This window comes from Erythrolamprus reginae, chromosome 6 (assembly GCF_031021105.1).
Source record: "Erythrolamprus reginae isolate rEryReg1 chromosome 6, rEryReg1.hap1, whole genome shotgun sequence".
Lineage (NCBI taxonomy): Eukaryota > Metazoa > Chordata > Lepidosauria > Squamata > Dipsadidae > Erythrolamprus > Erythrolamprus reginae.
The window spans coordinates 62770552-62795269 of NC_091955.1; the positions used below are offsets into that span (position 1 = coordinate 62770552).

General features: G+C 37.6%; 2 protein-coding genes across 5 annotated transcripts in view; both read left to right on the plus strand.

Annotated features, from left to right (window-relative positions):
* The window catches only part of IFT56 (intraflagellar transport 56), a 33758-nt gene extending 19184 nt beyond the window's left edge, over nucleotides 1-14574 (plus strand). For 2 of the 3 annotated variants that reach the window (XM_070755987.1, XM_070755986.1), the window contains exons 14-18: nucleotides 3935-4018; nucleotides 5286-5355; nucleotides 6727-6833; nucleotides 10760-10893; nucleotides 13663-14574. In XM_070755987.1, coding sequence (XP_070612088.1) covers nucleotides 3935-4018; nucleotides 5286-5355; nucleotides 6727-6833; nucleotides 10760-10893; nucleotides 13663-13774 — 507 coding nt within the window. In that variant the 3' untranslated portion in view covers nucleotides 13775-14574. Of the gene's footprint in view, nucleotides 1-3934; nucleotides 4019-5285; nucleotides 5356-6726; nucleotides 6834-10759; nucleotides 10894-11234; nucleotides 11376-13662 lie in introns of those variants that run through there. The other variant, XM_070755988.1, reaches the window with a different exon arrangement.
* A 2350-nt stretch (nucleotides 14575-16924) lies between these two features.
* UBN2 (ubinuclein 2) overlaps nucleotides 16925-24718 on the plus strand; it is a 77893-nt gene continuing 70099 nt past the window's right edge. The window contains exons 1-2 of one of the 2 annotated variants that reach the window (XM_070756011.1): nucleotides 16925-17575; nucleotides 24159-24248. In XM_070756011.1, the coding sequence (XP_070612112.1) occupies nucleotides 17081-17575; nucleotides 24159-24248 (585 nt within the window). In that variant the 5' untranslated portion in view covers nucleotides 16925-17080. The remainder of the gene's footprint in view (nucleotides 17576-24158; nucleotides 24249-24718) is intronic. The other variant, XM_070756012.1, reaches the window with a different exon arrangement.

Below are 24718 nucleotides of genomic sequence, written 5' to 3' on the forward strand. Positions count from 1 at the left end.
ACAATCAGGTAATAATGTCCGGTAGATTTCAAGGCTCTAGTTTTACAGCGAATATAGCCCCTTTGTTTTGACAGTAGATAATTAGAAAATAAAAGTTTAGCTTTTCCAAATGACTGAAAATAAGTTGTTGCAATATCTTCTAACTTTTATCCTTTAGCAATCATTTTCTTTTATTACTTTTGGGTTAACTTTTCTTACTGAAACTACGTCTCAATTTTCCTTCATGAATTGCATAGGCTCATTTTTTTCAAAAAATAAGGACATTACCAAACGTGATCATTTCCTGAGTGATTTGTTTCTAAATTAATTAAATGCATTAAATATGCATCAGACATTAATCGTGATCATAACAAATGTGGGTTCCTACCGGTTTGGCCAAACCAGTAGCAACCAGCTGGTTATGTCACTGTAATGTCTCCGAACTGGATCAGTCAGTGCTGGTCTGTGAGCGCTACCATCTTTTTTTGAATTTTTTCCAATTTCTTTCCTGTGCAGAAGCTGAGTTTCCAGCATTGTGCATACATCATTTTGTTTTTGGCTTTTTTTAAAAAAAAGTGTCCAAAATTTTGTACTGTGTGTGCGAAGCACGCCCCCGCCCACAAAGAGCGGGCACATGGTGTGGGAGGAAGCGAACTGGCAGCAAGGTAAATTGGAACCTAACCCTGGATTATAATAGAATAGAATAGAATAGAATAGAATAGAATTTTTATTGGCCAAGTGTGATTGGACACACAAGGAATTTGTCTTGGTGTATATGCTCTCAGCGTACATAAAATAAAATATACATTTGTCAAGAATCATGTGGTACAACACTTAATGATTGTCATAGGGGCCAAATAAGCAATGAAGAAGCAATATTAATAAAAATCTTAGGATATAAGCAACAAGTTACAGTCATACAGTCAACATGGGAGGAAATGGGTGAAAGGAATGATGAGAAAAACTAGTAGAATAGAAGTGCAGATTTAGTAGAAAGTCTGACAGTGTTGATGGAATTATTTGTTTAGTAGAGTGATGGCGTTCGGGAAAAAAACTGCTCTTGTGTCTAGTTGTCTTGGTGTGTTAGGATGTTCTAAAGTACTTTGGGAGCCAAAGCCAAAATTTCTGGGTAATTATAGCTGTCTTCTGCTTCAGAGACTACTATTATAGGATACTTTCTAACTCAAAAGGGAAACTGAAGATCTACTACTGAAGATCTTTTATATGTACTTGTGTACTTACATAATTATATGTATCTTTTTTCTTCAGGACTCACCCGAGTTATATTTAATTGATACTTTCGGTTTTCCATACATGGTATTTGTGAAAGAAATGAAAAAATTGATACCTAAATCAAATTAGAAGTTGAAAGCACACAAAAACCACCTGGCAAAATATGTAGATACAGAGATGATCAAAACAGTACACAGGGGGCGAAGCATTCGTGAAGACTGATGTTAATCTACACATGATGATTCATTATTTGATAATATAGTTAATGTACTTAAACATTCCATACTTATTGACACTTAACATTAGTTGGCACCTTTCCATTTTCTGTGTTCTAAGCCAGTATGTCTAGATAATATTTTATACCTCCCACACAGCTAAAGATTTCAGCTTAAAAACAAACTTCCACAGCTCAAGGAGAGTGATATTTTTCTTCCTAGACTGCAACTTGGCATGAATCTGGACAAAATGTTATTATAATGTGATATACATTCATTTATATAGCAATTATTACATTTTATAATTTCTGAAATTCTAAATTTATTTATTAATTTTATATATTTATTTATTCGATTTTTATGCCGCCCTTCTCCTTAGACTCAGGGCAGCTTACAACATATTAGCAGTAGCACTTTTTAACAGAGCCAGCATATTTCCCCCACAATCCGGGTCCTCATTTATGCTAATTAATATATGAGTACGTATAGATACCATATTTTTCTGAGTATAAGACGCACCTTAGTATAAGACGCACCTTATTTTTTGGGGAGGAAAATAGGGAAAAGAATCTGCTTACCAGGTATTCATCTGGCTAGGGTCCTTAGTCTGCTCAGCTTCAGCACATTATTTTATCCCCTGGTTAGGGCTTTAAAAAAACTTTATTTGGAGAGAGTAACAATGAAAGAGCTGGGAGCATCATTAGTGCCTGGAAAGAAACATTTGGAAATAGAGCAATGGAAAAAACCTTGCAAAGACTTAGGGCTTGGAAAACATTCTTATTTGCAGAGAGTAACAATGAAAGAGCTGGCAAGACAGTAAGAGCTGGGAACATCGTTAGCACCTGATTAGGCCTGGAAAGAAATATTTGGAAAAAGAAAAAAACTACAAAGACAGGGTTTGGAAAACTTTATATGGGGAGAATAACAATGAAAAAGCTTGCAAGCGGTAAGAGCTGAGAACATCGCTAGCACCAGGTTAAGACTGGAAAGAAACATTTGGAGCAAATTAGACCAATGAGGGGAAAAACTTCAAAAACCTAGGGCTTGGAAGACATTCTTCTCAGTGAGTAACAATGAAAGAGCTTGCAAGCTGGTAAAAACTGGGAACATTGTTAGCACCTGATTAAGACTGGAAAGAAACATTCAAAGCAAATAGAGAATGAAAAAAAACAAAACTACAAAGACAGGGTTTGGAAAACATTCTTCACAGAGAATAACAATGAAAGAGCTTGCAAGCTGGTAAGAGCTGGGAACATTGTTAGCACCTGGTTAGGGCTGGAAAGAAATTTATTCAGAACAAAGTAGGGCAATGAAAAAACCCCTGCAAAGACTTAGGGCTTGGAAAACATTCTTTGCAGAGAGAAACGATGAAAGAGCCTGCAAAGAAAGAGCTGGGAAGATTGTTGGCAGCTAGTTAGGGCTGGGGGGAAAGCTACATTCAGAGGATAAAGTGCACCCAAATTATCAGCCTCTCTTAGAGAGGAAAAAGGTGCGTCTTGTACTCATAAAAATATGGTAATGAGTTAATCCATGGAAAATCTAAAGAAATGTAATATGTTATAGCATTATTGGGATGAGATGTTTTATTGAACTGGTTTGCTATGGCTTCTAATTTAGAAATTTGGTATAACAAAATGAGGAAATATTATTTAATTTAAGTGTACAAAAAGAGGTATAAAATCCTTTCTGACTTTCTGATGGGCAGATTGCTTCAAATAGAACTTACTCTCTAGGTCAGGGGTGTCAAACACGTCGTCACTGTGGTGTCACGTGACGTATTGGTACTTCCCCCCCCCCCGGCCGCGGGTTTGACACTCCTGCTCTAGGTCATTCCTTTTTGGCAGCAGAGCCTACCTTCGGGATTAGGCTCCTTCTAAAAATCTGTAGTGCACCATGCCTCCCAGCATATAGAAAGGTTGAAAACTGAGCTGTTTAGAAGACTTTTTAATTATTATATGTAATTATTAGGAGACATTTATATTAGTATAATATCAATAATTTAATATATTGATATGCTAGGATTTCTTTGGTGTGTGACAGTATATAAATAAGTAAATGATCCACCCTCTCTGTATAAGGCTCTGTATATGAATTATGGATTCATAGCTTTTATACTGTTTTGGAATTAAATGAAGGAATAATTTCACATTCATCAGGACTATATTTTAGGGGTTTCTAAGGCTTAAACTGTTTTTATGAACATTCAGTATGCTGTATTTTCAAGATGTCATAATTAGATAAAAATGGATGCCTTTGGTATTAGTTGAATTAAAAATATGGATTTGAGCTATAACATTTTGAGGAGACAAGCAAAGGGGAAATTACATCATAGCAAGATTTTATATGCTTGGGAGAAAGGTAAAAGAAGTTTAATTTTTAGTGTATTAACTTATCCATCATATTTCAATTGTATTGACAATTACAAATGATAGCTGAAAATTGATGTTAGCTGTTAAATGTCATAAACCATTAAATTGTTTCTTTATTAAACATCTTTTATTTTCCAGAGTTATTTCTATAATGATGATACTTTTAACTTTAACTATGCACAAGCCAAAGCTGCTACTGGCAATACTAGTGAGGCTGAGGAGGTATGTATCTGCTTCTTGAAAAGATCACAGACAAGTTTAAAAATATTGGCTGCTTACATTCTTTATCTTAGTTTCTATATCTGAACTTTCTGAAATTTCAAGGATTTGCATATCCTTTCTTAAAGAATGTAAAGGTTGTTGTAAATAAGAGGCAATAATATTTTAAGTATTCAATAGATGCATAATCCTATGCATATATACTCAGAAGGTAACAACAGTGGACAGCAGCAATACTAGGAGCTGTACTGAACCTTGTCTTGGGGGTCACACTTCCATACTGTATGAAGCTAGAAAAAATATAATAAAACAAAAGGAGAATGTGGAATATTGATTAATTGCTAATACAATAAAATTTATAATTTAAAATTTTGTCATAATTACAGACAACATAAACAAAAAACTTATTTATTGCAGTTTAATAGCTGAGCATTACATTTTATCCATGTAACGTTGATAAATGGAAGTAAATTTTCTTCTGAAAGAAAAGGATCTTATGGTTGCTATTTCCCTCTTCCAATTTAGCTCAATGCATGAGTTAAACTGCAGATGGATGCATGCATGGATGGATGAAAACATACAGTATAAGATATGCCCCATTTGCCCTTCACCATTCTTTAAGTATGCCTGAATAAAAGCTCCAGAATGTTCTGAATAAAATGGCCAAAAAAAAAGCTATTTTGAGAAAAGCTTCATTATTTACTGACTAAACTGCTTAGAGAGGGCTGTAAAGCACTGTTGTGAAATAAGTGTAAGTGCTATTGTTATTTCCAATGAAAGTTATACTTCTTAAAGCTTTTTAAAAAAATCAAGTGAATTATTATTTGACAAAGTAATGATGAAAGTTTAAATGATTGATTATTGTTTCTTTTAAAATAACAGTCTGCATTTTAAGCTAGAGTTTTATGAAAACAATCTAGAATCATTCCCAGACTTGAACATATTTTGCCCCTAGACTTTCTAAACTGCTCATTGCTCTCATTCCAAAGGGTCAGAAAGTACATAATGATGGGCTATATCAGGACTGCAAGCTTCCTTTTTTACATCTCTGTTACAGAGATCCTGGGGGGGTCTTTTGATAAGGCATATTATTACATAAATAATTTTTGAACGAATTTTTTTTTTACTTAAGGGAAAGCTATATTTTCATGTCTTAAACTTTTATAGCTGCTTAATCTTTAGTACGACAAACCCTGATTTGATTGAGCTCATGTATTTCAGAGCTACACTTAATGTGAACAAACACTTGGGTTTTTTTGTTTCTTCTCAGGTGTTCCTTCTGATTCAAAGTGAGAAAATAAAGAATGATTTTGTTTACCTCAGTTGGCTAGCACGCTGCTGTGAGTAACTCTGATCTGTTATAAAATATGTATTGGCCTGGTAATCTTGTCCCTTAAATTAATATTAAATGAAATTAAGTATTATATATGTAAATTTATTTACTTTTTAAGCTAGAATTTTTTTTTTCTTACAAATGTCTTTTAAGAAGCAATTTTCCAAGGTTTTGAGAGTGGGACTTGAAATTTCTGCTTTGGAGAGGGGCCAGTTCTTTAAGATAATCTATAGAAAATGTGTCCTAAAGATGCTTTTTCAAAAGGCAGTTGGACTTTGTTTTTCCTTGAAGATGTTTCACTTCTCATCCAAGAAACTTCTTCAACCCATTCCAAAGCCTGAGAGAATAATCAGGTCTCCAATAGCTTCCTGAATTTTATCAGGGTGTGAGATGTCATCCTACTCTGGGGAAAGATTCTATTTAACAGGTGACTGACACATGAGTGAAGCCTTCAGAGTCCAGGAAAAGGCCCAACTGCTAGACTCCTTTGGCCATAACTGCCATGGATCCTCTATAGTTGAAGCTCAATCGTCTTCTCAACAACTTTAAAGGGAAGAATGGGGACTGGGTAAAAATGATCATGGATTGTTGGGTCCAGCAATAACTTATTGAGGAAGGAGCAGTGTTATTAGGTTGTATATGTTAATTGGTTTTAGAACTATTTGTTATAAATTAGCATCAGTAGCTGTAGTCTCTAGATAGGGTCACTTTATAACAATCTATATACTATGTAAATAGCTATCAAAGCCATAGTAAAGTTTTTCCAATAAGTAAATGGAATATCATTACATTTGCTCTATTCATCTAAAAGAGCTCTAAAGCAGGACCTTAAAGCAGGATACTGAAAACTACATGCGTATTTTACAGAACTGCTTTATGCTGAGCTTCTCATATACAATTAAAGTATTTTATCATTAAACATTGGTGTTGGTTTACACATCCTTTTAAATATTTAGAATAGACAACTGGAACTTCTACTAATCATATATATTTATTCTGAAGTAGGTTTAATGACAACATAGATATATATTATATTCATAGATCATAAATAATAAACTTTCAGGAAGGCAACTGGCTTTATTTTCACATAAAAACTCACATGTATGATCTGTTCAAATGCTCAGTCTGCTGTGCACTCAAACAGAAAGTACCCATGATAATCTAGAATTCATTGTCATATAAAATGTGTACATTGGCACATATTTTTAAAAATTGTTTTTTTAAGTTTTCCAGTCAATTTAATCCGTGTGGCTATGTTACTTCTCAACACATTTGAACAGCCAATGTAAAGAACAATACTGCTGATTAATATGCTTATCCAGTTCTAAACAGTGTATAGCAACATGTCTCTACTAGTCTAACTTTCTGTTGATTGCAGATATTATGAATAAGAAACCAAGATTAGCCTGGGAACTCTACCTAAAGATGGAAACTTCAGGAGAATCCTTTAGTCTTCTGCAACTAATTGCAAATGACTGCTACAAAGTATGTTGTCTTTAATCCATTTTCCTTCACTATCTAAATCAATCCTGTAGAATTCTAACTTTTTTTCCTTCTCAAGCCATGTAATTTTTAAAATAAATTGCCTTCTACACTTTTCTGTTGTTAAATCCCATTTCTTACAACCAGAAGTTATACGATATAGGCCTAATTCCTAGACCCGTGATGGTGAACCTCTGGCACCGGTGCCTCAGGTGGAATGCAGAGCCCTCTCTGCAGGCACACGAGCTGTTGACCAGCTCAGCTCCACTGCACATGAGTGTGTGCCTCCCACCGGCTAGCTGATTTTGGGGTCAGACCCGCACATGCTTTCTCTTCACTTTCTGCGGTCTATGCCTTCCCAGAAAACCCCTTGCTTTTCCCTCCTCACAGCTCTGTTTGGAGAAGGGAAACTTTCTCACTCTCCCAGCTCCATTTGGGGAAGGGAAGCTCCCCCCACCCTCACAGTTCCGTTTGGGGATGGAAGGCTTCCCCCTCTCCCACCACTGTTTTGGGATGTGAGGCCAAAACAGGGGGATTACGCACATTCGCAGGGTGTCATGAGTGCATGTGCAGGGGGCGGGAGATGTAGGAGGGGCATTGTATTATGCGTGTGGGCACATGCGTGCACGCGACAGTGCACGTACACACTTTTGACACCCAGGGGAAAAATGGTTCGCCATTACTGTCCTAGACTATAAAACAGATTTGCAGTTTGAGTTCTTATGATGCATAAAGCTATCCCAAGAAATAACCATGCTGACTATTTTTCTTATGATCATACTGAGACATCTTAAGAAAGATTATCAGGTTTTTCTGCCTTTCATTGACTAAGGAAATGATGTTAACTTTTCTATATGTTTATAGTATTCTTCTAAGACATAAATGTAAATATTTCATAAAAATACAGGGGGGGGGGTTTCTCATAAACCCTCATTTTTAAATGTCCATTTAGAAGAAAATCTATTTTATATTGAGCCAGAAGATTCAATCATTTATGCTATTCCTTAGTTTTGACTTTTTAAATATAATTTTGACCATAATTTTTAAAAAATATTTCTGTTTACTGGAAATCATTTTATTCAATATATTACTTTGCTAGAATTGGAAAAAATTAAATGTTTCAATATGAAAGGTAAAAAGTAACTAAGAATTGAACTAAGAAAAAGAACATTTTAAAGTATTTTCAAAGAAAATATTCCATCTTTAAAATTGTGCAACTATCATGGTTAGTGGTGTTCCCCCTTTTCTGTGCCACAGTGTAAGCATGTTAAACCCTCCCACACGCACACAATAAATAATGTGAAATCCTTAGTACTGTCTGAGCTTGGTTGGGGTTTTTTTTTGCAGATATTTCATTACCAAATTATAGGTAACATAATCAGTGTTAGTAGGAGTTAACTCTCCTTTTATATGCTAGTGGCTTGCCCTTAAGTATTGGTGGGAGTAGTCTTGGTAGTTTCCTGATTCAGCTGTTAGCCTGTTGGGCAGTTCCTTGATTGAAATATTGTTTGCTTCTTAATTGTTTGTCAGATCTTAATCTTGATGTTAATCTTTGTTCATCTGGGTGTTGTTTGGCATTTTGGTCCTGTTCTTTTCAGCTTTTTGATAGTCTCTCTTGAATGGTATGTAGGTGTTGTTTGTATCTGTGTGCTTATTGATGCCAGATTTGTCTGGAATTCTCTACAGTTGTTAGACTTGAGACTTACTCTCTCTCTGTATCTCTCTCTCCTTCACTCTCTATCTTTCTCTCTCTCCCTCTCTATATCTCCTTCCCTCTCCCTCTTCTCTGTATCTGTGTCTTTTCCCCCATCTCTCTGTATCTCTCTCCCTCTCCCTCTGTATCTCTCCCCATCTCTCCCCCCTCTCTCTTTCCCCTCCGTATCTCTCTGTGTGTGTCTCTCTCCCCCTCTCTATATCTCTCTCCACCTGCCTCTGTCTCTCCCCTCTCCCTCTCTGTATCTGTGTGTGTGTCTCCCCCCTCTCTATGTCTGTGGGTGTATTTCACTCTCTCGGAAAGCCCAGTGAGCTCTCCTTGGGGGTCTTCGCTGCTCCTTTCCTTTCTTCTTTTGGAAATCCAGGCTGGCTGAGGAACAAGTGCAAGCCACGAGGCTTCCCTTCTCCTCCTCCTTTTGTGCGCACCTTCATAGCCCCACCACACCTGGCAAGGGGTCTCGAGAAGAGGGGGAAGAGGAGGGAAGATATCTCCTCCGGGGTGGCTTGCACTTGTTCCTCCGCCTGCCCAGATTTCCAAAAAGAAGAAAGGAAAGGAGTAGTGAAGAGACCCAAGGAGAGCTTGCTGGTTTCAGAAAGAGTGAGAAGAGACACAGAGGCAGGGAGTGAGGCACTCACAGACAGACAGATACACGGGGGAGGGGTAGACCAGCTGACAGATGAGCATCTTTGGCGAAGATCCTCTGGCTTTCCCCAAGGTGGCTTGTTAAGAAGTTTGAATTATCAAGAGCATGCACGGAGGAAACTTGGGATTCCAGCAGATATCTAGGAGACATGAGTAATTATTCATTCATACAAAACAGGTACATTGAAGTTCAATTAGCATTTACTTTTGGAAATAGCACAGTCAAGTTAAACAGTCCGGTCATACACATTCAAATCAGTCAATCTCTCTCAATACAATAATAATATTACAAGCCTGTTTTTGTCTTACATATCAGACATACATTACATCTTACAAGTACATCAGAACTGGCACAGAGCTTACTACATCAATCACAGTGAATCAGCAGAAAGAACAAAGAGAGCAGAGAGAGAGAATCATGCTTTCTGGTTCCCTCTTATGGCAATTTACAGCAATAGAATAGAATACAATACAATAGAATTCTTTATTGGCCAAGTGTTGGAAACACAAGGAATTTGTCTTGGTACATATGCTCTCAGTGTACATAAAAGAAAAAGATACATTTGTCAACAGTCATGCGGTACAACACTTAATGATTGTCATAGGGGTCAAATAAGCAATGAAGAAACAATCAATCACTACCTCTTGAAGCTATAGTACTTCAATACATACAAGCATTCTTTGTTAGCTTGTTTATATATTGCAAACCCAACTGTCTTGTACAGAGTATTAACATGGCTGTGCAAGGTTCGCTGGGGCCAGTGCCCTTTTCCTGCTGCTCTGAGCTTCTTAAAGTCACAACTGGGGGCTGCAGGCCCGTCCCCCTTTCCACCATCAGTTCCTCCAGGATCTCACTCCCATCCTACCATCCCTATGTTAGCGAGGCAAGTGTCAGTCACAGCCAGGTCGGGCCAATGTCTCAGGGCGGAGCGACCAAGACATTTCCACCACCAAGCGACCAAGACATTTCCACCACCAGCAAGGGCTGGAAGAATCTCCAGCACGAATGAGGTGCCAGAGAATCAGCTCTGGCTGCTTCTCCATCCCCCACCATTGCCTTTATCTTCTAAGGTCAGGCAAGGAGTGACTGGGAGGGGAGAGCAAGGGGTGGGGCCAGCCAATGATGGAACGGGGGGCCTCAGAAGAGGGCCCAAAAAGCTGCATAGATTGTCCACATCCGGTTTAGTCTGTTCGTGTATTGTGAAATTAAAGGGTTTTCATCTTGTCTTCTGACTGCTAGTTTTTCCATGAATATGCTCTGCTAGTTTTCTGCTAGTCTTCTGCTGGTCTCCTAGTTTGGTAATAAAATGTGTACAAGAAAACAACCAGGCTCAGAGAGCACAGTTCAACACTGAGTGACAAATATTGTATCAATAAATAATGTGTTTATGACATTGAAAAGTATTTATTTCTTTAACTTGAAAACAAAGTCAGAAAAATTTATCTGGCTTTCAAATCATGAACAGGAAAAATTCAGTGTCAGCGTTCATTTCTCTTTTTATGTTGCTACATATTTAAACTTTGTTTTAGAAAGTGTGGCTGCCTTAAGCATGTATCTTTATCTTCTGCACAGATGGGCCAGTTTTATTATTCTGCTAAAGCTTTTGATGTCCTCGAAAGGTTGGATCCAAACCCTGAATATTGGGAAGGCAAAAGAGGAGCCTGTGTTGGTATCTTCCAGATGATTGTTGCTGGCAGAGAGCCTAAGTATATACACTGAGAGGTTTTTTTCTACTACTTTGGCTGCTTAATATTACAGTATTGTTGGTTTGCTACTGAATACAAATGTCAATTAGAAACCTAAGGAACAGAAGAGCTTTAAGTTTTGATTCCAGTAAAGTGTGTATTATTAATATCTTTAAAATACAGGTAGTCCTCAAGTTACAACAGTTCGCTAACTGATATCTCATAGTTACAACCCCCGCTCCCTCCAAAGTGCTTACAACCTGGGCCTGAAGTTATGTGTGTTGCAATACCATGGTATTCCCCCTTTTGACCAACCACAGAGATGCTGCAACATGCTTCCTGCCTATATCCTCCCAATACAGCCTCACCAGATCTCCACAGGAACTAGGCCTGCTTTGCTAGTTTACCGGGATCCACATGCTCCTCCCCACCTTATGACCAATTGCTCACTTACCTTTCAAAGAACTCCAGCATTCCAGAACAGGCTGGGCCACATGACAGAAAAGCAGCCATCTTTTTCTCAGATGACGGCATGGAGGACAGGATCATCTGTAAGAATACAACATCATATCCCTGCAGGTTTCGTTTGGTCTTGGCCTGGGTGGCTCTCTGAGTGCTGGCTGTGCACTGCTGGATGTCTGTTTCGAATTAACTGTTTTGGACATTGTGGTATAAAGATGGTAGTGGCAGGCAATCAACATGGGATATTTTTGGTGCTGGTTTTGGCTAGAGAAAGAGAAGGAGGCGAGACTGCAGGGCACTAGGGCAGCCAGCTGGGCGGCAGCAGGCAAGCCAAGCCGGAGCAGCCGCACAATTGTCAGGGATGTGTAAGCTATTCACAGCAAGCCAGTTCAGTGCAGCCATCAGGCACCATCCTAGAAGCCTCACCCACATGTTCTCACTTGTCTCCTTTAGTGCCTTGGGTGCCGGAGCTTGGGCACACTCCCTATAGAAAGTGGGCGGGCTCTACCACAGCTTTCTGTGTTCCTGGGAGAGTCATACTCTTGTCCTCTCCCTTGGGACAACCCCCACAGCCTCCATCTTTCTATTTGCCTCTGTAACACTGCAATTGGTGAAGTCCATGCAGCTTGGCTCTCCATTATGTGGCAGAGCAGATAAGGGCTGCAGAGACTGTGAAGACAGGTAGAGAGATGGCAAGCTTGGTGCACCAGCCACCCACTTGCCAGGCATGCCCCAGGGAGATCAAGCAGGCAGAGAGGCACCTGTTGCTCATGGAGGCTGCCCAAAGGGAGAAGATGAGTCATAGGAGGGAAAATTAACAACAGACAGGTTTACAGCCAGGGGAAATTAAAAAAAATTAAAAAATTAAAATTAGCTGGTCAACAGAAAAGTCCTTGATTAAAAAAGGTGATTGCATAAAAGGCACCAGAGGAATTAAAAGAACATTCTTATGTCAACAGAATTTCTGGGAGTAGCCATAAAGAATGTTCCCTCTGAGTTAAAGATTACCCTTAATATTTTTTAGCTAGAAACATCTGTATATAATCAGCAAGGCTGACATACATTTTTAAAAAAATGATACTGCTGAAGCTAAACCAAAACTGCCCTGCTCTCGCTGTTAAACCTCATAGACTGCCTGATGTCCCAAAGGTGCTTTTTCAAGAGGCTACTGGATTTTCTGGATTTTCTTTGAAGACATTTTGCTTCTCATTCAGATTCTTGGATAAGAAGTGAAGCGTTTTCAAAGAAAAACCAGGAAATCAAGTTGTCTCTTAAAAAAGCACCTTGGGACAACTATGAACTGGATGACTGAGAACCTCCATATACATTGGCTTTTTTTGAACCTTAACAATATCTCTGATCACCAGAAGCAAATAATTCCCAGTAAAACATATTTCCAGACACATTTTGTGACACAATATCCCATGAATTGTATTTAAACCCAATTGTATAATTGTTAGAAAAGTTTAAGGTGGACAAATTACCTGAACCCATTAAAAGATGTTTGTAACTACTAATAGTGATAATAAACATATTTCTGTTTGCTGCCCTGGGCTCCAAAAAAGATGGGCTATCAAATAAATGTGTATCTACAAATAAAAAGGATCCTGGATGATCCTTAAATGGTAAATATCAATCATCCCCAAACTTTATCAATGAAAGGTTTCATCCAGACAATTGTATATCTCAGTGATTGCAATCATGCACCTATATTGTTTCCTTAGCAACATTAGAAAGGGATTGCTGTTACTTTCTTTTGAATTTCTTTTTACTTTCCAGTTGACTAATATGTAACCAATATGCAAATCAAAATAATTTTTAATCATTAGTTTGTCTATTTTCCTACTTAATGCTAAGCAAAAAGTAATTAAATTAAATTCCACTATATTATCTCCTCGCATGGCAGAACTTCATCCTATATTGACACGTTTAATATAAAATTTGTTTCCTTCTGTTCTGTGTTCTAAAATAGAAAAATTTTAGAAAGCACAGCAGAGGAAGAAATTTTACATTTAAACACCAATATAGGATGGATATCAGAGAAATCAAATCAGCATCATGGATAGCCACTTACTTCTATTGAATACATACTAATTTATGGGGCTGAATTTTGGGCTTCTAGTTCCTATCAAATATGATATTTCACTTTCTTTGATTCTTACATGAAATTTTATTTTATCCATTACATGAAGTCAGAGAAATTTAGTTTCTAACAATAGGACTGAAGAAAATACTCCAAAACATTTCAGATATAACTTAGAAGTTCATAATATTGTCTGATCTCTTCTTTCTCTTTCTTTAAAAAACTATTTATTTCTTTGCTTTTAGAGATACTCTAAGGGAGGTACTGCATCTCCTGAGAAGTACAGGCAACCCCCAGGTAGAGTACATTGTACGTATAATAAAGAAGTGGGCCAAGGAGAATAGAGTTGCTGTTTAAACAGCATGATCAAGCGAATGGAAGTCTACCATTTATATTGTGCCTGGATGGAATACTGTGTCATTTTGCAGCAGAACAATTATAAAAAATACAAATCTATTTATTTTTATATATATTTAAATGTCTTTTATAAAAACTATGTAATGTCATGTATTGTGAGGAGAATCTCATTTTGACTCTATTATACTTCTCCCAAATTTTATTTTATGCTACTATTACTGACTTCTAGTTGTACATATTACCTTTAATCTTCAAAATTGTGTGACAATGAGTATTTTTTGAGACAGATTTTCCCAGGTCGTATTTTGAAGCAGAATATGAAAAGAGCCCTAGAATTAATTTCAGACTTTAGTTATAAAAAATCCTCATAGAAAATCTGAAGTTAAACACTTAAAATGGAACATAATGAGAAAAGTATCACCCGATTAGGTAGTTTTCATTGTTATGATCTATTGTAAATAAATAGATAACAATCCACTTTCATTTGCATAAAGGATTACTGTTCCTACCTTCATCTGTTTCTATCTTTCTGATTAAATTAGAACTGTAAACTTGTCATTCTATGATGAAAGATGTTTTTTAGTATATTGGGAAAGTTGGTTTCAGAATATATATAATTCCTAAGAAAAATGTCTAAGACACGAACATTGGAAATCCATGATAGAATATATGCTTATATGCTTGTACATGTTGTATGTAAATAATGTAAGTTGATGCTGTATGCTTATTATAATTTTTTTCAGTCCCTCCTGCATTTAATTCTGGAGCAAACTTCAAAAATAAATTAATTTATAAAACCATCTGTGAATTCTTTTCCATTCTTTGTATATGCCATATGGCTAGGTTTGAGGTTTGGTTATTTTTTAAAATTCCTTTTCTTTTTTTGTATTAAACTGCTCAAGGCTATTTTGTAATTAAACAACAGATACATTGCAAAAACAAATCAATTACATGTATTACTTTGTATAATTGGACAGATTCTACATACCGTTAGTCAACCCAAGAAGCTTTATGCCTTACAACTTTGTCTCAGAAATTAGGTACTAAAAGGAAAAAAGCTAGATATAGCTTCTGCTTTGTATTAGTATTTGAATTTTTTTGTACTGTTTCCAGCTCAAATGTACTGAACAAGAAACACATTTAGGATGTCGGTTTCTTCGAATTGCATTGGGTCAGAGGTCGACTTCAAGGTTACTCCCTTGTGGGGTGCCTCAGGGGTCAGTCCTCTCCCCCCTGCTATTCAATATCTACATGAAACCGCTGGGTGAGATCATCCAGAGGCATGAGGTGAGGTATCATCAGTACGCAGATGATACCCAGTTGTACATCTCCACCCCATGTCCAGTCAACGAAGCAGTGGAAGTGCCGGTGCCTGGAGGCTGTTGGGGTCTGGATGGGTGTCAACAGACTCAAATTCAACTTGGATAAGACCGAGTGGCTATGGGTTCTGCCTCCCAAAGACAATTCCATCTGTCTATCCATAACCCTGGGGGGGGGGGAATTATTGACCCCCTCAGAGAGGGTCCGCAACTTGGGTGTCCTCCTCGATCCACAGCTCACATTAGAGAACCATCTTTCAGCTGTGGCGAGGGGGACGTTTCCCCAGGTTCGCCTGGTGCACCAGTTGCGGCCCTATCTGGACTGGGACTCACTGCTCACTGTCACTCATGCCCTCATCACCTCGAGATTCGACTACTGTAATGCTCTCTACATGGGGCTACCTTTGAAAAGCGTTTGGAAACTTCAGATCGTGCAGAATGCAGCTGCGAGAGCAATCATGGGCTTCCCAAGGTATGCTCATGTTACACCAACACTCGGCAGTCTGCATTGGTTGCCGATCAATTTCCGGTCACAATTCAAAGTGTTGGTTATGACCTATAAAGCCCTCCATGGCATCAGACCAGAATATCTCCGGGACCGCCTTCTGCAGCATGAATCCCAGCGACTGATTAGGTCCCACAGAGTTGGCCTTCTCCGGGTCCCGTCGACTAAACTGTCGTTTGGCGGGTCCCAGGGGAAGAGCCTTCTCTGTGGTAGCCCCGACTCCCTGGAACCAGCTCCCCCTGAAGATTAGAACTGCCCCCACCCTCCTTGCCTTTCGTAAACTCCTTAAAACCCATCTCTGTCGTCAGGCATGGGGGAATTGAGACATCTCCCCCGGGCCTATACAATTTATGTATGGTATGTTTGTGTGTATGTCTGCTTTAATAATGGGGTTTTAATGTTTTTAAATTATTAGATTTGTCATGAATTGTTTTATTGTTGTGAGCCGCCCCGAGTCTACGGAGAGGGGCAGCATACAAATCTAATAAATATTAAATTATCTATGGTTGACCTATCCAGATGCCTAAGAGGTCAGTAAGGGGTGAGTACAAGTGCACTAGAGTGACTTCTGTCCCCTGTCCTATTGCTCACCTATATCTCCTATTCCTTTCTTCTATTCCTATCTCTTCTTCTATTCTTTCATTGATATGTTCTATTACTATATCTTCTTTTCTATTCTTTCATAGATATACAGTATTTTACTATGAGTATCTCCTCTATAACCTTCATCATGTATTTTACTATGTGTATACTGTATACCGTATATATATACTCACTAAAACTCTCATTTATTGGACAAAATAAATAAATAATAATAAAAACAATGAAAGACGGTGTTTTTAGTTTAATTAGTTCATGTCATGTTAAAAGGAAATTAGTATTAATTAGGAAGAAAATCATGCTCCAAGATAGAACGCTCACAACTTTTTCAGATACTAAGATGGTTTTTATGACCATCTTCACTTGCTGTAAAGTAGAAAAATAATAGTAATCTATGAACAAGAATGACCACGCTTGATAACTGCCCGTTCCTAAGAAAATTAATTCTCTCCCGGAGCCTCCAACAGCAAAAAAAAAGTGCTCATTCAGAACTCTTCGCGAAGACTTTTTAAAAGTCTTACGTTCGTACGGCGTACGCATTTCCAAGGCAACTGTGGGCGGAGCCATGTCGTCTTCAACGTGCGATCCCGGTGACGTACCAAAAAAACCTCTTCGTTCTAGAACAACAATGACGTGTAGCAGCGCGTCCGTGGAGAGTTCTACCTTTGCGCATGCGTGCCCTAGTAGCCTGCATCTATTTACGTGGGGGGGAGGGGGCCCCTCCAAGATGGCAGCGGTGTTATCGGGAAGGAGAGGCTAGTGGGGAAGAGGGGAGGTACTCTGACCTGGTGAAGGGGAGGGAACGGGCGGAGGAGGAGCTGGGCTTGTGGGTGGCGAGGTCGGGTCACCGAACAGGTGGGAACGGGGGGTGGGGGTGGGTGGATGATGGCGGAGCCGCGTCGGGTGCCGTTCATTAGTCTGTCACCCGTGAGGCGGCGAGAAGGTGAGTCTCCGGTGCTAGAGCGAGAGGCTGGAGGGGGCCGCGAGGCTGAGCAGCCATTAGCGCGTGAGGGCCTGAAACTCCCGGATCAGCAGGACCACCACCACCCCTATGAGAACAGCCGGGCAGAGCCACCGTCGCAACCCTTTGAATCTTGTCCTCGGACAGAGTCTCATCCGGTTTCGTTACCGCGGGAGATCAGTCGGCCTGAGCTGACACCAAAGCCACCTCAGCCGCCACCCAACCGAGAGCCCCCCAGGCCAGAAGCACCGCCGCTCTCGTCTCATCAGCAGCTCAATCAAGAGAACAACCGACAGGAATCGCCGCCGCCGCCGCCGGAACAGACGGTTCGCTTGGAGTTGATGTTGAAAGACCCCACTGAGGAGAGCTGCGTGGAGTTCAGCTATCCTGAGTTGCTCTGGAGTGGCAAGGCCCGGGTACTAGACCTGCAAACACTCGCTCTTCTCTGTCTACCCTTTCTGCCTCCTGTTTTGTCAGTCTTATCCTATAAGGTTCTGTTAGCATGGTCCTTAGCTTGAGTGCTGGAGGAGGAAGTGGGGGGAGTGGAATAATGAGAAAGTGAGGGGGTTTAAATTTTTTTAAAAATCCCCATCAGGATGGATATAAGACCAAATTGCTACTCTGATTCAGTCAAAAGATGGTGAACCTATAGGAGCTGGATATTCTGGTCCTTGAAAACCCTTTGATTCAAAAAGAGCCAAAAGCAAGTAAATATATCTGCCAGAAAGATTTTTTTAGAATAGTTTTTCTGTTGTGAATAAGCATAAACCTGTCATTTTTTATCAATGGTGTTTTTCAAAAGTTTTACATAGCAGTGGTGTAAAGGCAAGCAAAAATGGATGTTTCTTTTTCACAAAGTCAGGTCATTGGGAAAACTTGCTTATCCTAAATAGTTTGAATAAAGTTGTGGTTTGTAAGTAGCCATTATGATGAAAACCTGAGGGTTCGCATTAAGAAATCAACCTATCTTGAGATTGGTTGTAACTATTATGTAAATTGGCAAGTTATTAAAGCCTATTAGATATTTTTTCCTTTAGATCTCAGTATCTTGAATCTGTTGTATAACTTTTGAATGTAATATTAAAATATATTTACAGGAGATTGAGGAACATTAAAGATGAGTAATATGTTTCTTCGAAATAAGAGAGAGAAAATCTGATGTTAATATTAAAAGAAGCACTGTTAGTTTTAATAAATTTCTTAGATACTCCTTCAGTTTTCATAAAAGATTTTATGTTCCCTTTTAATATATGTAAAATAGAGGTAGATATCTAAATTACTGATAATTTCAGATTATCAAGGTAGGAAACCTGTACTACTGCTTTGTTTAGTCCATATTGAGAAATTTTAGCACCCTAAATATTGGTAGATGTTATAGAGTGCTAAATTTGGGGGTGATGACATATACCTCTAAATATTGTTGAATTGCATTTCACATTGGCTCTTACTTTTGGACCAATTAGGGCTATTGGGAGATAGGCTATATTGCCCATTTCCAACTGAAATTGATGGTTATAATAAAGTAACAGGGTGTCCTCACTATTTCAGTGATTATTTGCATGATTTAAATATATTCTGCCTACTTATAGTGAGTAATTGCTATTTTTGATGACCTTGTGGTAAATTTAGTCCTAATAATGCATTTAGCAGCCTAATTCATATTAACTGAGGCCTTATGCATTGGGTTGTTGTTGTTTGAGAAATGGAGTCCCTTTTATGTTACTGAGAATCTAAATTTAATTGAAATATTCTAAATTATTTTTTCACTTATAGGGAAGTCTATACAAAGTAATATATTTTGCTTTTTGTGGATTAAAAATAGAACCTTGCAAAAAGATGTCATTGAATTACTGACAATTATTTTTAAAGTGTTGACAAGATCTGATTTGTAGCCATTTATATTATACTAGATAATAATACTCAGTACTATTACCAAAATTAACACTATACTATTTACAATTTTTCGATAGGAAATAACTTTTTCTGTAATTTTTTAAAACAATCTTGTTTCTCTTTTATGTTGTTTGGTATTAAGAATTCTACCAATTGTCCCTCATCCTTCTTCTGTATTTATAATATGAAATATAATACAGATAGTCCTCAATTTATGGCCACAATGAGCCAAAATTTATCTTACTAAGTGAAACATTTGTTAAGTGGGTTTTGCCCCATTTTATGACCATTCTTGCCATATTTATTAAATTTATCACTGCAGTTAAGTTAGTAACACTTGTTAAATGAACGATTTCTCCATCAAGTTTGCTTCTCAGAAGGTTCCCAAAGGGATCACATAACCCTGGGACACTGCCACTGTCATAAATATTAGTCAGTTGCCAAGCATGTTAATTCTGGTGACATGATCATGAAGATGCAGCAACATTTATAAATGTAAAATGGTCATAAGTCCCGTTTTTCAATGCCATTGTAACTGGGAATGGTCACTAAATGAACTGTAAGTAGAGGATTACCTGTATCCTCTTTTGCTGTATCTTTTTCTTTTTACTTTTTGTTGCTATAATTTATATTTTTCTACAGGCCAACAAGTTCATAACAATTTGGATGTTTTGCTTGAAGGTATATTTGATTATTGTGAGATTTGTATTAAACAGGATCAAAATAAAAGCAAATAGCGATAATTTCTGGATCAAATGCAAATACCCGTAATTGTTCAAATCACATTTTGCAGGATTGCTAGTCTCATATTTCTAATATTATCTCAGGTTTAAGACAAATAGATCTTAATCCTGGGAAAATAGGTGAAATAATCACAATAGATGAAAAACCTAGGTGCATAACAAAAAATGATATGTAAGCAATCGGGTGTCCCTAAGTATAATTTTATCCAAGCGCATTCTGTTCTTATGCTGTTTTATCTATTTGGGAAGGTGAGCTTCTGAACTTTTGTAAATCAGTGCACATCCAAATTCCATACTATTATTAATGCTGTTATTACTAGTTCAGCAGAAGACTTCATTTAGTTTCATACTTGTGGAATTGATTAATGTGGAAGTTCCAAATCTGTATTTTTCTTTCTCGTGGATGATTTATAACATAAAATGATAGTTTAATTACCATGAATGTAAATATTTAAAAGCATTTCTTATGTCGATATATTTTTTTATATTAGGAACACTGCAGTGGTGGATTGTATATAATTTTGCCACAGGTTCATGCGCTCCATACGCTTCTATGCATGTGTAGAAGCCTCGGGGTGGATGGGCAGACCCTCCTGGTGCTATTGGTTCTAAGAACCAGTCTGAACCATGAGCAACCCACCGTTGGAACACAGATGAGATAGTTATTTTATTTTAAAGTTAATTTTTGTTTATTTGATTTAATTAAGATAATTTATGGTATCTTTAATTGCATGGCAAGACAGCCCGAATCTTCAGAGCTTCATATGGTCCAGACTGCCTCCAACTACCTCCACAAAAATGTGGTTCCAATCTTCATGGAAAGAGTAGTGAAGTTGGAACCAACTTTTTGTGGAGGTAGTTGGTCAATCATCAATAACTGAGTTTAAACATGCTCGGGATAAACACGTCCATTTTCCAACAAATATTTTTTTTAAAGTAATTTAGAAAATCCTCAAAGGGCAGACTTGGGCCAAAAGATCTTTTCTTGCCTGCAGGTTTCTAAGTTACTAAATAGAAGTGAAAAATAATTGCTTTGTATTTATATCTAAAATAGTGGAAAACTCTTTTTAGTACCTTTCTAACAATGTAACAGCCCAAGGCCCAATCTAGCATTCTGTTTCTCGCAACTGCAACCCAGATCTTTCTATGGTGAAAAGAAGAAAATAGAAGTGTATGTGTCTTCTACCTTGTTCTACACACAGTATTTGGAGGTACAGTGATCCCTCGAGTATCGCGAGGGTTACGTTCCAAGACCCCTCGCGATACTCGATTTTTCGCGATATAGTGGTGCGGAAGTAAAAACACCATCTACGCATGCGCGCCCTTTTTTCCATGGCCGCGCATGCGCAGATGGTGGAGTTTGCGTGGGTGGCGGGGAAGACCCAGGGAAGGTTTCTTCGGCCGCCCAGCAGCTGATCTGCTCGGCAGCGGGGCAGCAGCGAGGAGCCGAAGATCGGGGTTTCCCCTTTGCGTGGGTGGCGGGGAAGACCCAGGGAAGGTTTCTTCGGCCGCCCAGCAGCTGATCTGATCGGCAGTGCAGCAGCAGCGAGGAGCCGAAGATCGGGGTTTCCCCGCCGCCCACGCAAAGGGGAAACCCCGATCTTCGGCTCCTCGCTGCTGCCACGCCTGCCGCTTGTCCGCCGCCCGCCCGCCGCTTGTCCGCTGCCCGCCCGCCCGCTGCTTGTCCGCCCGCCGCTTGTCCGCCGCCTGCCCGCCCGCCCGCTCGTCCGCTCGCCTGCCTGCCGCTCGGTGCACGAGAGAGGGAAAGTGAGAAAAAGAGAGAGAGCAAGAGGGGGAGAGATAGAGAAAGAGAGAGAAGGAAATAAAGAAAGAGATGAGAAAGGAAGGAAGAGTGAGAGAGAGGAAGAAAGAGAGAGAGAGAAGAGTGGAGTATTTTTTAATTAATATTTTCTGAAAAATCGCGATATAGCGTTTCGCGAAGCTCGAGATCGCGAAAATCGAGGGATCACTGTATACAGGTTCCAATATAGAAATAATAATAATGGTTATCCTTGATGGCCTAATCATTCAATAGTACTTTGATATAACCTCTGAACTGCCCACTTATGTTTTGGACTACAATAAGAATCACTAAATTATATTTGGTCTTTATTTATTTAACATGGTATGTAGGTATATTATAATCCATAGCCATCTTTTGTTGCTACTTTAACTCATCCAGTTGCTACTTTTTCTGGTGTGTGAATAAAAAATAAGATAAACTGCAATACTGGGCTACCGATTAGTCAGTGTCATTCTTTGCAATAACATTCAATGCTGACATAGAAGAGATTAGCAAAAAAAAATATTTTTCCCATAATATTTTGTAAATATGATTAGAATTTAGTAACTTTAGAAGTAACTTTTAATGCAGTTTCATCCAATTAGATCAGAAGTAATTGTGATACTTTTTATTAAAAAGAACTATGTAACCTCCAATAGTTTTAGAATAGAATAGAATAGAATTTTATTGGCCAAGTGTGATTGGACACACAAGGAATTTGTCTTGGTGCATATGCTCTCAACGTACATAAAATAAAATATACATTTGTCAAGAATCATGTGGTACAACACTTAATGATTGTCATAGGGGTCAAATAAGCAATGAAGAAGCAATATTAATAAAAATCTTAGGATATACGCAACAAGTTACAGTCATACAGTCAACATGGGAGGAAATGGGTGATAGGAATGATGAGGAAAACTAGTAGAATAGAAGTGCAGATTTAGTAGAAAGTCTGACAGTGTTGAGGGAATTATTTGTTTAGTAGAGTGATGGCGTAGATATATATGACTTTACATTTGATTGAATGGCTCTTGCTTGTTACTGGAAAGATACAATACAGTATATGAAATGTTAATTAGGAAGCAAGAATATAAAGTATTTCAGAATCACTTATTGTGCTGCAGGAGATACAACAGGAAGGCAATACATTGTAGAGTGTTCACAATTTTTCACTGTCATCAGGCCAAGTAGCGAATGATGGGAAATAGCTACTTATACCTCAGTTTACAACAGTTCATTTAATGACAGTGTTCAAAGTTACAATATCACTGAAAAAAGTGACTTATGACTGCTTTTCATATTGATGCCCGTTGTAGCATTCCCAAAGTCATATGATCAAAGTTCAGGTGCTTGGCAACTGACTCATATTTATGACAGCTGCATTGTCTGGGGTCAGGTGACCACCTTTCATGTCCTTCTGACAAGCAAAATCAAATAGGAAGCCAGATTGACCCAAAGCTGTGTCATTAACAGTGATTCAACTATAGCAAGAAAGGTCATAAAATTGGGCAAAACTCATTTAACTAATATCTCACTTAACAACACAGATTTTGGGTTCATTTATGGCCATAAGTCTAGAGTTACCTGTATTTGTTCAAAACAAATAAATATATCTATTAACCTGGAATTCACCATTTAAATGATTGAATACTGAAGTAATGTTTGAGTATAGAAGAAAAAGATAATTTTGAGATCTCAAATTTTATTTTCTGTGACCGTTTCTTAAACGTTTTATTTTCAGGACTCTTTCCCATTTTTAAAAATTAGAGAGAATCCCAAGAGGGCTTTTGTTTATATCTTTAATCAATATTTTTTGTATTAAAAATTAAAATTGACATAGACATAGAATATTTATTTATTGGATATTATAATAAATAAAATATATCTCAATGAAAGCCCTATTTTTTTTACAAAAAATGAAAAGAATAATATTGTTTTTAATTTTGGTAAGTACCTTCAATGTCTGCCAAATAATTTTGGTGTTTCACATTTTAAGAAATACTGTTCTATAAAATCATTTATTGACCTGATCTCTTCTTAGAATTCATAAGGTTGTAGTTAAGTCTTCACTTATGTTATTCAATAATAGCACATTTAATATATGTGAGGGTTTTAAATATTCTCTGTTTAGTTGGTAGAACCATTAAATTTAGTAAGTCCTTTTATAGATATTTTAAAGCAGTGGTGAACCTTTTTTAACTGAATCATAAGCTTTGAATGGTATAAAATGGGGCTATGTTTAAAAACAAATGTGTTTATTAAATTCATTTGATATTATTCACTATATATTGAATAATTTCCCAGGCTCTTGCATTAAAATTACAGTATGACATTAACAGTTTAGGGTACCATATCTAATATTAGGGTAACAGATTGTATATCACTGATTAACATGTCTTACTGATTTCAAAAGGGTTTATTTAAATTGAGCTGTTTAGTATTGATGCATCAGATATTAAACTAAACATGTTAAGAATTCTGTTTGCTTTTCCATTTAAAGTTGTAGTCATAAATAATCCTTCATGTACTGCATATTTAAATATTAAAAGTGATTGGTTTCTTGTTTTCTTTCATCAGAAAAAATCACTCACTGAAGACCCATTTGATAATGAAGAGCATGAAAGGCATGAAGTGGAAATGCTGGCTAAGAAATTTGAAACAAAATATGTGAGCAAATATGTAGAAATTGTTGCTATTACAGGCATGAATCCTGATAATTTTTAGTTGCTTCTAACATTGCTTTAAATGACAAATTTAACTTTTTAAAGAATTTTATTTTAGTCATGATAACACATCCACTGTGTTTGCTGTCTAATCATTCTGCTTTTATTCATTTTCCCCAGAAGTCAGGCACTCTACTGAAAGAAAAATAATTATGTTATGTCTAAATTTTCTTAAAATAGCCTAAGCTAATTTCAGTCTTACTCATTATAAGAACGTAGAACATCCGGTTAAATGTAGGTCTTAATTTATTTCTCTTGATACCTTGCTGTCTTATTTGCCAGAGAAACCAAGCAGGAAAAATTGATGAACTTTCCCCCCCTGTTATGCTATAATGCTTATCTGCTTCATTCAGTCATTCATTTATTTATTTATTCATTCATTCATTCATTCATAGAGAAAAAAAATTCCTCTGA